Source organism: Solea senegalensis, linkage group LG12 (assembly GCF_019176455.1).
Source record: "Solea senegalensis isolate Sse05_10M linkage group LG12, IFAPA_SoseM_1, whole genome shotgun sequence".
NCBI classification, from domain to species: domain Eukaryota; kingdom Metazoa; phylum Chordata; class Actinopteri; order Pleuronectiformes; family Soleidae; genus Solea; species Solea senegalensis.
The window spans coordinates 23420554-23438890 of NC_058032.1; the positions used below are offsets into that span (position 1 = coordinate 23420554).

At 39.6% G+C, this 18337-nt stretch overlaps 2 protein-coding genes across 2 annotated transcripts; both read left to right on the forward strand.

Moving 5' to 3' along the window:
• Positions 1-715: 715 nt before the first annotated feature.
• Positions 716-8554, forward strand: LOC122778716 (zinc finger protein 660-like). The gene is made up of 3 exons (XM_044040806.1): positions 716-999; positions 3006-3203; positions 6741-8554. The coding sequence occupies exons 1-3, from the start codon at positions 828-830 to the stop codon at positions 8078-8080; spliced, it is 1710 nt and encodes a 569-aa protein (XP_043896741.1). The 5' UTR covers positions 716-827; the 3' UTR covers positions 8081-8554.
• Positions 8555-12223: 3669 nt separating this feature from the next.
• Positions 12224-16465, forward strand: LOC122778717 (zinc finger protein OZF-like). Its single transcript, XM_044040807.1, has 2 exons — positions 12224-12453; positions 14870-16465. The coding sequence occupies exons 1-2, from the start codon at positions 12333-12335 to the stop codon at positions 16381-16383; spliced, it is 1635 nt and encodes a 544-aa protein (XP_043896742.1). The 5' UTR covers positions 12224-12332; the 3' UTR covers positions 16384-16465.
• Positions 16466-18337: the final 1872 nt, after the last annotated feature.

Below are 18337 nucleotides of genomic sequence, written 5' to 3' on the forward strand. Positions count from 1 at the left end.
TTACATTACATGTCATTTAGCAGACGCTTTTATCCAAAGCGACTTACAATAAGAGCATTTAAACATTTGGGTACAAATAAGAGCTAGAATTTCTGGCCCTTGGTAGACCCCTGTATTAATAAAGTCATTATTTACACCAAACCAGCCACGTTTTAACCTTAGAGGGCACTTAGATCACAGATTTATGCCCCACATGAATCAATCATATTTATTATTAGTATATGGATGAACTTAAACTTTAAAAATATGAGTCGTAAAGCAAAACGTTTTATTTGGCTGGAATAAATATTTAAACTGAAGTAGTTAAATATGGTGATTAGGTGGAATAACCCTTTACTAGATAATGAACTTCCGGTAATACAATAATACACTACAACCCGTTAGATTTGAAACTCTTCCGTAATAGTATATTTTAATAAAAAAGTTAGATGTAAATTAATATCGTCGCAGGTCATCCAAGTCGTTAGGTGTCGCTGTAGTTGTCTGCCACTACGGCCACCCGAAACTGTGGTCTCCGGTACTGCAGACACATACTTGTCTTTTTTTGGTCATAAGGGATATTTAACAACCATGAAATTGAATCTCTGAATTGAATAAATTATTTCAATCATATATAAATCTGTGTCTCCAATTGTCCTGTGAACAGTTTTACAGGTCCATCTTTGACACAGCGCTAACCCAGCGGAAGTAGATATCACAAAGCGGAAGCAAACAAACAAAGAGCTAGCAGCGTTAGCTCCGTACTCTGCATGCGGACATAAAAAGCGTGAAGAGGGTGTTGTGTTCATGTGTCGCAGGTAAAATATTCTGTTGATAGCGAAGCAGCGATGTCTTCACTTCAGTGTTTCAGAGATTTAATCACCGAACGACTAACTGTTGCTGCTGAAGAAATATTCAGACACGTCGAAAGAACCGTCGTAGAGTACGAGGAAGAGTTGGATCGTCAGCGCAAACTGTTGGAGATCTTTTGCAAACCTCGAGTAAATTTACAGCGAATAGGTTTGTAAAACCACAATGGTCTTTTTAAATACTAACAAGTGAATGTGACTCATAATGCACTCATTACAACGTGTTTTCATACACATACCAATATAATCAGTCATTTTACTTAAATAATAGAGCACAGTGTTTAGGTTTGTAGAAAATAAGCTTTGACTGATTTTGTATCCACGAGGTTTTGACTAAAGAGACAAAATGTAAAGTTAACATTCAATTCAATTTTATTTGTATAGCGCCAAATCATAACATACATTATCTCAAGGCACTGTACATAGAGAGAGAGAGAGAGAGAGAGAGCAGCATAACTAAGAGATGGTCCAGGTTTCCCTGAACCAGCTCTAACTACAAGCTTTATCAAAAAGGAAAGTTTTAAGTTTAACTTTAAATACAGAGAGAGTGTCCGCCTCCCGAACTATCATTGGGAGCTGGTTCCACAGGAGAGGAGCCTGGTAACTAAAGGCTCTGCCTTCCATTCTACTCTTACAGACTCTGGGAACCACAAGTAAACCTGTATGTATGTGACCTAAGTGGTCTATTTGGGTGATAGGGTAAGACTAGGTCTTTCAGGTATGAAGGGGCCTGACCATTAAGTGCTTTGTATGTGAGGAGGAGGATTTTAAATTGAATTCTAAACTGTACGGGGAGCCAGTGTAGAGAAGCTAACACTGGAGTTATATGGTCTCTCTTTCTAGTTCCTGTCAGAACTCGTGCTGCAGCATTTTGAATTAACTGAAGGGTTCTAACAGACTTGTTAGAACATCCTGATAATAAGGAGTTACAGGAATCTAATCTAGATGTAACAAAAGCATGAACTAGTTTTTCAGCATCCTGTAAAGACAGAATGTTTCTAATTTTCATAATGTTCCGCAGGTGGAAGAAGGCTGTTCTGAAATTAGTTTTATGTGTGAATCAAATGACATTTCCTGGTCAACAGTAACTCCAAGATTCCTCACAGTGGAACTGGAAGCCAGGGGGATGTCATCTAAAGTGACAATGTGATCGGAGAGTTTTTCTCTGAGGTGTTTAGGGCGGAGTATAATGACCTCAGTTTTTTCTGAGTTTAAAAGTAGAAAGTCACACGTCATCCAGGACTTAATCTCTCTGAGACATTCCTGGAGTTGAACAACCTGATTTTTTTTCATCTGGCCTCATTGATAAATATAGCTGTGTGTCATCTGCATAACAATGAAAGTGCATGTTGTGCTTTCTAATAATGTTCCCTAGAGGAAGCATATATAAGGTAAAAAGTATAGGCCCAAGCACTGAGCCTTGTGGAACTCCACAATTGTGTTTGTAATGAGGCTTTATCATTGATATGAACAAACTGGAATCCTATCAGATAAGTATGATTTAAACCAGCAGAGGGCAGCACCTGTGATACAGAGAGTCTGCTCCAATCTCTGCAGTAGAATATTATGATGAATGGTGTCAAATGCAGCACTAAGATCTAACAGGACAAGTAAAGAAACTAGACCATTATCTGAGGCCAAAAAAGAACAGTAGACTGAAATACATGGAACAGTAGAAGTTAAATGTAAAGTGTTGACTGCAGAGGAAATAAGCAGATGCTTAAACACTGTCTTATAGATGTTTACCAACAGGGACAAAATATTAACTTTAGATGTTTAGCTTTGCACAGTGAACATTCACAGCGTAACCTTCAACCACCTTGGAGAACTTTGTCTTGAACAATGACACAATGTTTAAGTATGTAGTATGGAATTTCATAATTTTCTCAACTTTGAAAAGTTAGGTCACACGAGTCCAAGGAGCACACATGTTCCACCTGCTGGACTATAACGGCAATTTAAACGAAGGGTTTGGTAGGTTGACCAAATTTAGTTCAATTCCATCTGAATTTGAGTAAGGAGTTGACTGAATTAACCTTTTTTAATAGGTTCCATTTTGCAGTTGTTATAAATTTACCAATAACTTTCCAATCTTAAGCTAACTTCCTTCTAAATTTACTTCAATGTCAATTGTAATCTATTCCTTTGTGTCTGTAGAGCTTCCACAGCAGCATGTCTGTAAAGAGGAGGAGGTTCTCACTGAGCAGCAGTTCTGGAACCAGGAGAGGAACTCCAGTCTGGACCAAGAGGAACCAGAGTCAGTACAGATTAAAGAGGAGCAGGACACATTAATGTTGACTCCTGAAAATGAAGTCCATATGAAGTGGGGCCCTGTAATAAAGTTACAGAGTACAGGTATGTACAGCCAGGATGTGGCTTCTGTTTTACTTTAATCTTCCTCAAACCAAATTTGTTTGTTTATCACCATGATTAGATATGATTAAGAAAGGAATGAAAGATCCACCCTCTCATCTGACAAAGGGCAGTAGGCAGTAGTTCGCCAGTCCATCGCAGGGCCACACACGGAGACAAACAACCATTCACTCTCACATTCATACCTATTGTCAATTTGTCCAGCATTAGTCCCATTGTTGATCTAATTCATCTTTAAAATATGAAATTGGCTTTTTTTTTTTAATGAAACTTAATTTAGGAGAGAGAGACCGGGAGCAGATGTAGTCATAAATTTAGACCGAACAGTTCTGAATCGGTTATGACATTTTTTTTCAAGTAGTACGACAATGTCAAGCAGCAGCAGCGATTGTTGATAAAAATGTATATTGATATCAACTTTAAATATTGCATTAAAATAATGACAATAATAATTGGTGTGAGCACAAAAAGATGGCGGCGTGGGTGCATTCGTGTTTTTGTTCGTGTTTACACTTTTTATCCGGAGACTTGAAGCCTTAACCCAGTACAGTAGGGCTGAACCGTGGGATTTGGGTGAAAACTCCGGCCTTAACCCACCTCCAAAGCCAGATTTTATCCCACCCGAACTTCAGCGGACCACAGAGGCTCTCACCACCCCCCCTTTATGGCCCAGGAGACGGAGGAGACAACTTAAACAAAAGCGGGGTAAGCGGAGCGGAGTGCGTGCTAGGCTAAACCACACAGACCGGCACTGCCCAGTCTCCTCCTCGCGAACGTCAGGTCACTCACCAACAAACTGGACGAGATTCGACTGAGGATCGTCTCACGGAAGACAAACAGCTGTGTGGCGATTTTCTTCGAGACCTGGCTGGATAATAACATCCCCGATGCAGCAGTGGAGCTGGCGGGGCGCTCTCTGTTCCGAGCCGACAGGACTGCAGCTTCAGGCAAGACCAAAGGCGGAGGTTTGGCACTGTACATTCACAACTTGTGGTGTACAGCCACGAGCATAATTGGAACTCCCTGCTCCCCCTAATTTGGAATATCTGACAGTAAAGTGCAGACCGTTTAAACTGGTTCGAGAACTCACCTCTGTCATGATCATAGCAGCTTACATACCACCGCGAGCTAATGCTAAATTAGCGCAGGAGGTGCTGTACTGCCTGATTAGCAGCCACATGAACGCTAATCCAGAGGCGGCTGTGATCGTGGCGGGGGACTTTAATCATGTGGAACTGAAAGCTGTTCTCCCCAAGTTCAAAGTTCTACAAATTCATAAACTTTCCAACCAGAGACTAGAGTTGTCACGATACCAACATGAGTAACCACGATACTATACCAGACAAAGTATCACGGTTCTGGGTAGTATCGCGATACTGCAGCCTTTTTTGATTATTATTATTTTTATGAACTGCAATGTATTTTTACAAGTTATAAATACTTATTAATTACTTATAATGTTGTTTGGTGCATGATAAACACATATATACACATGGTATTCGACATATAAATGTGGGTGACGACACTGCAGGTGTTTTATGAGGTTGGATGTGTTTCCTCCTTTGGCCCCTATAGCTTCGTGGCAGCGCCTGCACAGTGGACGGCCATCGTCTATTGGTTTACCGTCTGTGCCTTGTTTAAAGCCAAAATAGTTCCAAATGCGACTTTTGGAGTTTGTTGTTTTGAGCAAAGTTAGCGGTGCCACTGACGACGACGCCGTGGCAGACTCGCCGCTCGGGCTCAGTGCTTCTGCCAGGGAGAGTGTGTTATCTCGTGTTTGTGACTGTAAGCCGCGCGCGCGTCTGGGCGAGACAGAACTTTAGCTTGTTTGTTTTGAAATGAATTTCTATCAAAGCGGAGCTGTCTTCATGGAGTTCGTTCTTGCCAGCAGAAACACACGAACAGCCAATCAGCTAACAGACGGGCGGACCCAGAATGCGGAAACAGCCTATCATATCCCCGAACGTCACCAGTAACAAGCAAACAGACAATCGTTCAGCAGCTGTGTAGTTCGGTTGCAGTAGTTGCAATGTGGGTTTGTTTACGAGGAAGTAGCATGCAGTGAAAAGCCGGGAGGAGAGTAGGGGCGGCCGCCATGTAGCAAAAACTGGCAGCGGTAGTATAGTAGTCCACGGTAGTACCGTCATGTAGAATTTCTAGTATAGCAGGAACCGTTACGATTTGGTACTGTGGGTATCGTGCAAGTCTACCAGAGACTATAACATACTGGACCAGGTTTACTGCAACATTGGCTCTCTTCCCAACTGCTCGTGAACTCCTATAGAGCCACTGTCGAGAGCATCCTGTGTCTCAGCGTGACAGTGTGGTAGGACAACTGCACAGAGGACGGAACAGGGGATTATGGGATGCCGTCTACCCAATCTGGACTCAGTTTACACTGCCCGAGTCCGGAGAAGGGCCAGACGCATAGCAACAGATCCCACACACCCGGGCTATGCACTGTTTGTACCACTTCCATCAGGAAAGCGGTACAGGAACAATAGACTCGGGGACAGCTTCTTCCCCAGAGCTGTGAAAGCAATCGCCCCCCGACAGTGAAAACAATTCGCATCCCTTCTCTGTAAAACATGAATGAATACAGCAAATGGAAGCCATTTATTTTTAAATAAAACAGTATAAAAAACAGTAGTGCAACAGCAACTTAAATAAATGTAGGAATAATTATAAAAAACAAATTAAAGTGCAGCCATTATGTACTAAAATAAAAAGGCATTTAAATCTTTAAATAGTGCCGTATCGTGGTATCGGATCGGTGCCTGGACTCCAGTACTCGCCGATACCAGCATTTTCGGCAGTATCGGAGGCTTTTCCGATACTGGTATCGGAATCGGAACAACTCTATTTTACATTTCGTTGTGTCTTATTAAGTGTTAAGTCTTTTGTTGTGTCTTATTTAAATGTCAAGTCTTTTGTTGCATCTTATTTAAGGGTTAAGCCTTTCTTTATGTCTTATTTAAGTCCTTCGTTATTTTTGCTATTTTATTGTGTACCTCAAGCTGGGAGTCTCTGCAAATATTTCATTATGTCCTCATAATGACAATAAAAACTGTCATTATAAAAAAAGGTGTGGTGGTGCTTGTAGTTTGTTTTTCTTGTCAGTTATTTTCCTGTGGCTTATTTCTCCCTAGAGTGGCGTCGCTTTGGTGGTTATCCATCATTATTCCATCAGTGGAGTTTAGTTTTTGACTGGTGTTCTCAGTTTGGGTTAACAGTTAACTTTTTCCCGGAAAATATTTTGCTTTGTTTTCCTCCCCTCATCCCCTGGTTAATATACAAATACAAACAAACTAGTGCTTGTGACAATAATAAAAACATAGGAACTGAGTCTGGATCCTGAAAGATTAAGGTGAGAGAGAAAGAGTGAGAGGACAGAAAGGAAAGACACACACTGATCTATTAAGACCTATTTGAAGCAATTTACTCCTTTTTATGTTGTGATTGTTTTATCTTTGTGTTGTTGTCAGAAATGTTGCAACATCACTGTCTCTTTGTCTTTAGAGCTTCCACAGCAGCATGTCCCTAAAGAGGAGGAGGTTCTCACTGAGCAGCAGCTCTGGAACCAGGGGAGGAACTCCAGTCTGGACCAAGAGGAACCAGAGATACTACAGATTAAAGTGGAGCAGGAGGAAATCTGCACCAGTCATGAGGGAGAGCAGCTTGAAGTGAAGCAGGAGGCAGATACATTATTGTTCACTCCTGTTAAAGAGGAAAGTGACCACATGAAATCAGAACCAGACAGTGACCACCAGCTCCCCTCTCACAGCTCTCCTGCAGCTCAGAGTCACGATCAGACAGGAAGTCACCATGTTGACTCTTCTAATAGTCATGCAGAGTCAAAGCCATGCAGTACCAAAGTAGAAAACTGTGACACATCAAAGATAGAGTCTGAAACTTACACAGGTAAAAAGGCTTTTAAATGTGACACTTGTGGAAAAAGGTTTGTTTCTAAGTCTCGACTGATTGTACATATGAAAGTCCACACAGCAGAGAAACCCTTTTCTTGCACAACATGTGGAGAGTGTTTTATTTCGCGTAAGGACTTGATAGTCCATGAAAGAATTCACTACGGTGAAAGGCCATATTCCTGTAAAACATGTGGAAAGCGTTTTATGCGAAGGAATAATTTGATAATCCATGAAAGAATTCACTCTGCTGAGAATCCATATTTCTGTAGAACATGTGGAAGGAGTTTTGGTCGAAGTTCGGATTTGATAAGACATGAAAGAATCCACACAGATGAGAGGTCACATTCCTGTAAAATATGTGGAAAGTGTTTTGGTCAAAGGTCGGCTGTGATAGTCCATGAAAGAATTCACTCTGGTGAAAAGCCTTATTCCTGTAGAACATGTGGAAAGTGTTTTTCACGAAGGCCTAATTTGACAGTCCATGAAAGAATTCACTCTGGTGAGAGGCCATATTCCTGTAAAACGTGTGGAAAGAGTTTTATGCGAAGGCCTGATTTGGTAATCCATGAAAGAATTCACTCTGGTGAGAAGCCCTATTCCTGTAAAACATGTGGAAAGGGTTTTAATCAAAGGCGGAGTTTCGTAGAACATGAAATAACTCACACTGGTGAGAAGCCCTATTCCTGTAAAACATGTGGAAAGCGTTTTATGCGAAGGACTGATTTGGTAACCCATGAAAGAATTCACTCTGGTGAGAAACCCTATTCCTGTAAAACATGTGGAAAGCGTTTTAATCAAAAGCGGAGTTTGGTAGAACATGAAATGTCTCACACTGGTGAGAAGCCCTATTCCTGTAAAACATGTGGAAAGTGTTATAGTCGAAAGATGCGTTTGACAGTCCATGAAAGAACTCACTCAGGCAAGAAGCCATAAACCTGTACAACGTGTGGAAAGTGTTTCAGTCAAAGTTTGTCTTTGGTAGAACATAAAAAAACCTCATGTAGGTGAGAAGCCATGTTTCTGTAGAATGTGCTTTATTTGAAAGGAGAATTTGCCAATCCATATAAAACCACACAGTAGTGAAGCCTTTCTCCTGTGAAACATGTGGAAAGGATTCTTGATATAAGTTCAGTTTGATAGAACATGAAAGAATTCATGCAGTTCATCCATCTTAAGTCTTTTACATTCCAGCATCATTATCTCCCCCTTGACCTCTTTTCTGTGAAAATAATTTACACTTCCATGATTACCCAGTTGGCACCCAGGTTAATTTTTCCAGTAAACCCTACTCTACCCTCCCGCCCTGTTCCCTCTCCAATTTCCCAGTGCCCATATAATCAACAAAACCCCCTCTGTGAAATAAGATTTTTTGGGCTTTTTATGGCCTTTAGGAAGGTTTTACAAATGTGAAACTCCATGAATTTAAAATATAGAATATAAAGATCTATACATGTCTGGAGGTGTGCATGTCCCGTGCACACTTTTACAGGATTCTCTTATACTATTGTTGTCAATGTGAAAATTGCTTTTTGGGCCGCGTGAGTATTTTTTGTTGCAGTACCACGAGTGGCCACCATGACAAAATGGTCTTCAAGGCCGAGGGGGCGGTGCTCTATCCAGTGCTGATAATACATCCATGCTCATGCTGAGGAGGTGGGAACTAGCTGGGTTCATAGTTCACACACCAGAGTTTTTCCATAACTGTCAGTCACTTTTGGACATATGGAAGCTGGATGTTGTCAATATTGATTATAAAATATAACATAATTATATCAACAAGCTTTGTTAAATATCTATGTGAAATAGTTGAGAAAATTGGTTCAAACCCCATACAATTTTTATTAGTCATGTTTGTTCCAATTTTTTATGCCCGTTTTTATTTCCTGTTAGTTTGTCGATTCATTTATAAATGAAACTCAAGATGTAAGCATTAGATAAAAATATACTGAATTAGCATGGGGGCTGATACTGGAAAGAAAAAAACACTTGCAATATGTGAACTCATCTGAAGCGCCACCACATTGAGGCCTATACCGAGACACAAATCGGCTTAAAAAAATCAGCAAAAAATAATCGGCAGCATGTTAGAGACATCAGCTAAGGCATAAAAACCCATAAAAAAAACCCATACCGGTCGACATCTACTCTCTGTAGCCAGACGTGTGCCTCAAAAAAATTTAATCATCAATTGAGGCAACTTAGACTAATGGAGCCCGCGGTGCTTTCACTGGTCAGTTAATGACTCATTCCTGCAGCCCCGAGCGTTCTGGTGGTGAGTACGGAAGCCTAAGAGTGACATATAAATCCAAATTGACTCTTAATTGCTCCTTTAGGCCTCCGGTGGAGGGGGGTTTCGAGGGTAGAGGGGTATCTTAAAGGTTGGATATTTAAGCATCTGTTGCAAGATGCAATATTTAGGCTAAGTGTGACACTTTATCTCCAGAAATTGAAAATAAAATAAATTGATACCTCAGTTATTACATTATTGGCTCAGTTATTACATTATCAAAGGATTTTTATAATGCAAGGCCAATAATGTAATAACCAGCCAATAACGTAATAAGTTATTACGTTATTGGCAATTTGTTACGTTATTGGTTTTATTACATTTAAATGATTACATTATTGGTTTTTATTAAATTATTGGCCGTTATTACGATATTGGTTGCTACATGTGTTTATTATCTTATACTGAGTGTGTTTTCTACTTTTCAAGTATCATTCATTGAAATGGCAAGTTTTTTATATCTTGTGTTTCATACCTTTTGTACCCTTCTGTCATTGTATTCATCTTTTTTATTGTTTGGTCAAAAAATATGAAAACAACCCAACGTTACTGGGTTGGCAAAGTTCATGAGTATGTATAAATGAATTCAAATAAAAACATGTAATAACATGCTTCTCAATTATCTTTATTTGTAGTGCTTCCCCCCACGAACCACATCCACCCCCCAACCTGAAAAGCTTGTTAAACCCCTGGTTGACACAGACGAAAGCAAGCATAGTCGTACGTTTTTGGGAGAAGTCACTAGTAACTGTAACTAAGTAACGTTTCCAACACTGCCTGCAATTCCTCCCACTACGTCTCCCCATCGTTGCTTGACACTAACAAATGTTTGCAACCAGAGCAGCACACACACACACACACACACACAGCAGCTCGGAGCAAACATTGATGAAAAGTATGTTGTGTTTGTTTTATAGTTTTTTCTTGTTGCATAAAAAGAAGGGGGTTTGGGGAAGCAAACACAACCCAGCGATCCACTCGGCAGATCGACAACACTCGTTGGTGTGAAAGGCCTTTACACTCAGAAAGATGAATAGGTAACAATGGCCACATTGAAGTGTGTGCAAGTGCAGTTTGTTAGTAATACCATCATTTGTATTTGTCATGAATAAAAAAACATGTTTAAACGTACATATCTGCCTTCTGTCATTTACCTTCCTGTTCCAACAACATGAATTTATTTAGAAATGTTGATTAATCGTAATTAATCTACAGCTACTCCATGATTATTTGGCAGCCCTCACTTATTGTCTTTCCACAGTGCCGGCCCGAGCCTTTAGGGGGCCCTAAGCAGAATTTGATTTGACACTTGTATCCTTTAAAAAAGGTTGTGAAGCAAAACGTTTTATTTGGCTGGAATAAATATTTATTAGTTAAATATCATGATTGGGTGGAATAACCCTTTACTAGATAATTAACTTCCAGAAATACACTACAAACCGTTAGATTTGAAACACACAAAAACTTTTCCGTAATAGTATATGTTGATAAAAAAGTTAGATGTAAATTAATATCGTCGCAGGTCATCCAAGTCGTTAGGTGTCGCTGTAGTTGTCTGCCAATATGGCCACCCGAAACTGTGGTCTCCGGTACTGCAGACACATACCTGTCGTTTTTTGGGACATTTAACAACCATGACATTGAATCGGTGAATAAAATAAATGATTTTAATCATATAAACATCATATGTCCATGTCTCCAATTGTCCTGTGAACAGTTATACAGGTCCATCTCGGACACAGCGCTAACCCAGCGGAAGTAGACATCACAAAGCGGAAGTAAACAACAAAGAGCGAGCAGCGTTAGCTCCGTACTCTGCATGCGGACATAAAAAGCGTGAAGAGGGTGTTGTGTTCATGTGTCGCAGGTAAAATATTCTGTTGATAGCGAAGCAGCGATGTCTTCACTTCAGTGTTTCAGAGATTTAATCACCGAACGACTAACTGTTGCTGCTGAAGAAATATTCAGACACGTAGAAAGAACCGTCGTAGAGTACGAGGAAGAGTTGGATCGTCAGCGCAAACTGTTGGAGATCGTTTGCAAACCTCGAGTAAAGTTACAGCGAATAGGTTTGTAAAAACACAATGGTCTTTTTAAATACTAACAAGTGAATGTGACTCATAATGCACTAATTACAACGTGTTTTCATACACATACCAATAAAATCAGTCGTTTAACTTAAATAATAGAACACAGTGTTTAGTTTTGTAGAAAATATGCTTCTACTGATTTTGTATCCACGAGGTTTTGACTAAAGAGACACAAATGTAAAGTTAACGTTCAGAACAATAGACTGAAATACATGGAACAATAGAAGCTAAATATAAAGTGTTCTCTGCAGGGGAAGTAAGCGGATGCTTAAACACTGTCTTAAAATTGTTTACCAACAGGGACAAAATATTAACTTTAGATGTTTAGCTTTGCACAGTGAACATTTACAGCTTCACCTTCAACTACCTTGGAGAACCTTTAAATGATTTTTGAAGGTCACACTGGTCCAAGGAGCTCACATGCTCCACTTGCTGGACTATAATTGTAATTTAAACGAAGGGTTTGGTAGGTTGACCAAATTTAGTTCAATTCCATCTGGAATTAACCTTCTTTAATTTTGCAGTTGTTATAAATTTACCAATAACTATCCAAAACCAAAGCTAACTTCCTTTTAAATTTACTTCAATGTCAATTGTAATCTATTCCTTTGTGTCTGTAGAGCTTCCACAGCAGCATGTCTGTAAAGAAGAGGAGGTTCTCACTGAGCAGCAGCTCTGGAACCAGGAGAGGAACTCCAGTCTGGACCAAGAGGAACCAGAGTCACTACAGATTAAAGAGGAGCAGGAGGAAATCTGCACCAGTCATGAGGAAGAACAGCTTGAAGTGAAGCAGGAGGCTGACACATTAATGTTGACTCCTGAAAATGAGGAAAGTGACCACATGGAACCAGGAAGAAATGAGGAAGATGTGGATCTTCAGCACAGACTCCATATGAAGTGGGGCCCTGTAATAAAGTTACAGAGGACAGGTATGTACAGCCAGGATGTGGCTTCTGTTTTACTTCGATCTTCCTCAAATCAAATGTGTTTGTTTGTCACCATGATTAGATATGATTAAGAAAGGAATGAAAGATCCACCCATTATCTCAGCTGACATATAGCAGTAGGCAGTAGTTCGCCAGTCCATTGCAGGGCCACACACGGAGACAAACAACCATTCACTCTCACATTCATACCTATTGTCAATTTAGAGTCACCAAATTACCTAATCCATGTATTGCATGTTTTTGCACAACATCCCTGTACATTAGTCCCATTGTTGATCTTATTAATCTTTAAAATATAAATATGGCTTTTTTAATTAAACTCCTCAATTTAGACACAGAACTCCCTTTTTAACAGCAAGAAATCTCTGACAGAGCCAGACTCAAAAATGTGTCTCGGCCATTTGGTGTGTAAGGAAAAGAGAGACCAGGAGCAGATATTGTCATAGATTTAGACTGAACAATCGGTTATGAAATTTTTTTGGTCCTACAATGTCATTTATAAAAGCAGCAGCAGCAGCAGCAGAGATTGTTGATAAAAATGTATACCGATATAAACTTTAAATATTGCATTAAAAATAATGACAATAATTGGTGTGAGCTCAAACAGGCAACACACCGAGCGGTGACGGCGTGGTCCAGCTAAAGTTCTACCATGCAAGACTTGTCTTGCAGTGCAATCAGTCAGAGGCTACTGTTAGCTTCCAGCTAGCAGCTGATGTCCTGCTGAACAGCTGATTAAGCTGTCAGCTGACGCAGGTTCAGGTGGAACAATATGGGACAGAAAAAGGGCCTGACCCTAGCCATGTAGGAGATCGATGACATAAAAAAGTCTCTTGACTTCCTCTCATTCTATCTCTAAGGCGATACTGTGGGAGTCCTTAAAAGCGTTTTTACAAGGTCAGATAATTTCATACTCTGCACATATAAGGAAATGAAGGATGTCGACTATTCAGAAGCTTGCGGCCGCCCCATCTGACGATCTTTCAAAGTGTTGCGTGGCCTTACAAACTGAGCAGGATCTTATCACAACTATGGAGGCGGAGCGCCTGTTACTTCCAGATACGACAAACGTTTTTAGATGAACTTTCATAAATCCAGAATTAGTTAATTAATTAGACTCTGCTCTGACCATTCAAGAATTAAACTCAGCTTTATAAAACATGCAAAATAATAAAGCCCCGGGACCCAATGGGTTTCCGGTCGAATTTTTTAAAGCTTTTCAGGCCAAACTTACTCCATTACTAGAAGCGATGTCGATTATCACCGAAAAGGCGTTCGATCGAGTAGAATGGAATTATCCGTTTGCACTCTTAGCTAAATTTGGATTTGGTGAAAGTTTTATATCATGGTTGCAGCTTCTTTATACACTCCCCTGTGCCAGCATTACTACTAATAACATTCAAGCTGGGTTTTTTTTTCTTTTTAAATATAGCTTGCAGACAGGGCTGCCCCTGTCTTCCCGTCTTGTTTTCACTTGCACTAGAGCCCTTGTCTATGTACTTGAGGACTTCTTAATGGCATCACCAGGACTCATACGGAGTTGAAACTGTCGCTATATGCGGATGAGTAGAGTAGAAGTAGAAGAAAAAATGGGGTTCCCTCCCTCTCTCTTTGATTGGAAGAATAAATACCGTCAAGATGAATGTCCTGCCAAAGTTTCTGTTTCAATGTCTGCCTATATTTTTACCAAAAAGTAGACTTGATTATTTGTCATTTTGTGGAATGGCAAAACACCTAGAGTTAGACAAAAAGTAACTCAGAATTGTAAATTCTAAGGCAGCCCCTCTCTGCCAAATTTTCAATTCTACTACTGGGCTGCGAACATAACTAAAATTATATTCTTGCCCAAGTCAACTTATAGTGGAAAAGACGTTTTATTAACGATTGTTGGTTTCTCCCCCTCAAGATGTGGTGGCGCTTGTAGTTTGTTTTTCTTGTTGCTTATTTCTCCCTAGAGTGGCGTTGTTTTGGTGGTCATCCATCATTATCCCATCCGTGGAACTTAGTTTTTGACCGGCATTCTCAGTTTGGGTTAACATTAGTTGGTCTTTTCTTTAATAAAGAATCATTATTTTATACACATTGATCAATCTCCGTGTTGCTTCTCCTTTTCCCAGGAAATAGTTTGTTTTGTTTTCTTCCCCCATCCCCTGGTTAATGTCTCGCGAGTTAACAAGTACAAACTACTGCTTGTGACAATAATAAAAGCATAGAAACTGAGTCTGGATCCTGAAAGATTAGGGTGAGACAGAGAGACAGAAAGGAAGGAAAGAAAAGAAGGACACACACTGATCAATTAAGACAAAATTGAAGCAATTTTCTCCTTTTTATGTTGTGATTGTTTTATCTTTTAATTGTTGTCAGCAATGTTGCAACATCACTGTCTCTTTGTCTGTAGAGCTTCCACAACTGCATGTCTGTCAAGAGGAGGAGGTTCTCACTGAGCAGCAGCATCAGCAGCAGCGTAACCAGGAGAGGAACTCCAGTCTGGACCAAGAGGAACCAGAGTTGCTACAGAGTAAAGAGGAGCAGGAGACGATCTGCACCAGTCGTGAGGGAGAACAGCTTGAAGTGAAGCAGGAGGCTGATACATTATTGTTGACTCCTGATAATGAGGAAAGTGACCACATGGAACCAGAACCAGACAGTGACCACCAGCTCCTCTCTCACAGCTCTCCTGTAGCTCAGAGTCAAGATCAGACAGGAAGTCACCATGTTGACTCTTTGTCTAATGGAAGTGAGAGACGTAACAGGAACAAAGTAGAGAAATGTGACACATCAAAGATTGAGTCTGAAACACACAGAGGTAAAAAGTCTTTTAAATGTGACACTTGTGGCAAAAGTTTTGTTTCTAAGTCTAGACTGATTATACATATGAAAGTCCACAAAGGAGAGAAACCTTTTTCATGCACAACTTGTGGAAAATGTTTTATTTCAAGTAAGGACTTGATAGTCCATGAAAGAATTCACTCTGGTGAAAGGCCATATTCCTGTAAAACATGTGGAAGGAGTTTTGGTCGAAGTTCTCATTTGATAAGACATGAAAGAATTCACACAGATGAGAGGCCACATTCCTGTAAAATATGTGGAAAGTGTTTTATTCAAAGCTCAAATTTGATAGTCCATGAAAGAATTCACTCTGGTGAAAAGCCATATTCCTGTAAAATATGTGGAAAGTGTTTTATTCAGAGGGGGAATTTGGTAGAACATGAAAGAACTCACACTGGTGAGAAGCCACATTCCTGTAAAACATGTGGAAGGACTTTTTGTCAAAGTTCAGATTTGATGAGACATGAAAGAATTCACACAGATGAGAGGCCACATTTTTGTAAAATATGTGGAAAGGGTTTTATGCAAAGGTCCCATTTGATAGTCCATGAAAGAATTCACTCTGGCGAGAAGCCACATTCCTGTAAAACATGTGGAAAGTGTTTTAGTCAGAGGGGGAGTTTGGTAGAACATCAAAGAACTCACACTGGCGAGAAGCCACATTCTTGTAAAATTTGTGGTAAGGGTTTTATTCAAAGCTCGCATTTGATAGTCCATCAAAGAATTCACTCTGGTGAAAAGCCATATTCCTGTAAAATATGTGGAAAGGGTTTTATTCAGAAGGGGAATTTGGTAGAACATGAAAGAACTCACACTGGTGAGAAGCCACATTTCTGTAAAACATGTGGAAGGACTTTTCGTCAAAGTTCGGATTTGAAAAGACATGAAAAAATTCACACAGATAAGAGGCCGCATTCCTGTAAAATATGTGGTAAGGGTTCTGTTAAGAGGTGGGGTTTGGTAGTACATGAAAGAGCGCACACCGGTGAGAAGCCATTTTCCTGTAAAACATGTGGAAAGTGTTATAATCGAAAGGCGAGTTTGACAGTCCATGAAAGAACACACACAGGCAAGAAGCCATAAACCTGTACAACACATGGAAAGTGTTTCAGTCAAGGTTTGTCTTTGGTACAACATAATAAAATATCATGGAGGTGAGAAGTCATATTTCTATAAACTGTGGAAAGTTTTTATTTTAAGAGTATTTGATAATCCATGAAGGAGTGGAGCCTTTCTCTTGTGAAACTTGTGGAAAGGATTCTAAATATAAGTTCAGTTTGATAGAACATGAACAGGTCGCCGTATTTAGTCAGCCACCGTATTTCACCGACGTACAAACACACATTTTTAAGAAAAGGTCAAATAGAGTTTGTAACTGACCATTCTGACACGTCCTAATTAAAAATATTTGTTCAGTACTGGAGCACAGACTCAGTCTGATACAGTCACATACAACGGCAGTTTTTGCAGCTCGGTTTTACAAATGTCCTTAGAACAGTTTTACAGGCGTCTCTTTGTTGTCAATTGGAAAATTGCTTTTTGGGCCACATGAGTAATGAGCAATTTTTATTTTATTAGTCATGTTTGTTCAATTTTTTTATGTCCGTTTTTATTTCCTGTTATTTCCATGTGTTTATAATTTTATACTGAGTGTGTTTTTATACTTTTCTGGTATCACTCATTTAAATGGGAAGCTTTTTATGATTTGTGTTTCATACCTTTTGTACCCTTCTGTCATTGTATTCATCGTTTTATTGGTTGGTCAAAAAATATGAAAACAACCCAACGTTAATGGGTTGGCAAAGTTGATGAGTTTGTATAAATGAATTCAATAAATCAATTTGTGGGTGCTCCCCCCCACAAAACCACATCCACCCCCTGCCCTTTTGAGCTTTTTACGCCCCTGTTTGACAAATGAAAGCAAGCATAGTCGTTAACATAAATCACACAAGTGAGTAAACAATCAACAACAGGAATGGCGAGCGTGGTATAGCCAATACTTTTCACTACTTAAAGGAAATAATTTATACGTCAAATGCACATTATGTCCTGGACAAGTTTAGATTTGTGTACACTGTTCTTAACTGTAACTAAGTAATTTTTCCATCCAGTTGATCCCACTATATCTACTCGTCGTCGCTTGACACTAACGTTATATGGCTGACTGCTGAGAGTGACGGAGAAAACCAAAGAGAATTGATTTACACACACATCCCACTGAAGCTCCATTGCAACCTCCGTCCACACTTCTTGTGCTTGTTTTATAGCTTTTTCTTGTTGCATAAAAAGAAGGGGGTTTGGGGAAGCAAACACAACCCAGCGACAACACTCGTTGGTGTGAAAGGCCTTTACACTCAGAAAGATGAATAGGTAACAAAGGCCACATTTAAGTGTGTGCAAGTGCAGTTGTTTGTTCAAAAAGAAAGAAAGAAAGTTTCATGCATCCATCCTATATTTGCTACTAAAATTGCAATATCTGCCCAAACTGTTTCAAGTTATGGTTATCTTTAACAGATTATCTGTCATTTAGAAATGTTTAGAGTCATTTAGAAATGTTATGACTGAATAACACATCCTATATTTGCTAAGAGGCATAAGAGAAATGTGTGGTGTGATTGAGTTGATGTGATGAAGTTGTGTTTATATTTTAGTAATACCATCATTTGTATTTGTTATGAATAAAAAAACACATTTAAACATACATATCTGCCTTCTGTCATTTACCTTCCTGTTCCAACAACATGAATGCATTTTTCTGCCCCACATGAATCTCTCATATTTATTATTAGTATTTGGATGAACTTAACCTATAAAAATATGAGTCGTGAAGCAAAACGTTTGGGTGGAATAACGCTTTACTAGATAATGAGCTTCCAGAAATACAGAAATACACTACAGTCCAGTTAGATTTGAAACGCACAAAAACTCTTCCGTAGTATTATAAGTCAACGTAAATAGATGTCGTCGCAGGTCATCCAAGTCGTTAGGTGTCGCTGTAGTTGGTTGCCAAAACGCCACTCGAAGCTGTAGTCTCCCG

What these genes read in the sequence shown, in the direction of transcription:
- LOC122778716 (XM_044040806.1), top strand. Translation starts at nt 828, where the DNA reads ATGTCTTCACTTCAGTGTTTCAGAGATTTAATCACCGAACGACTAACT. An exon ending in AGTAAATTTACAGCGAATAG is followed by an intron (nt 1,000 to 3,005) that starts GTTTGTAAAACC and finishes TTGTGTCTGTAG; the next exon opens with AGCTTCCACAGCAGCATGTC. An exon ending in AATAAAGTTACAGAGTACAG is followed by an intron (nt 3,204 to 6,740) that starts GTATGTACAGCC and finishes CTTTGTCTTTAG; the next exon opens with AGCTTCCACAGCAGCATGTC.
- LOC122778717 (XM_044040807.1), top strand. Translation starts at nt 12,333, where the DNA reads ATGTTGACTCCTGAAAATGAGGAAAGTGACCACATGGAACCAGGAAGA. An exon ending in AATAAAGTTACAGAGGACAG is followed by an intron (nt 12,454 to 14,869) that starts GTATGTACAGCC and finishes CTTTGTCTGTAG; the next exon opens with AGCTTCCACAACTGCATGTC.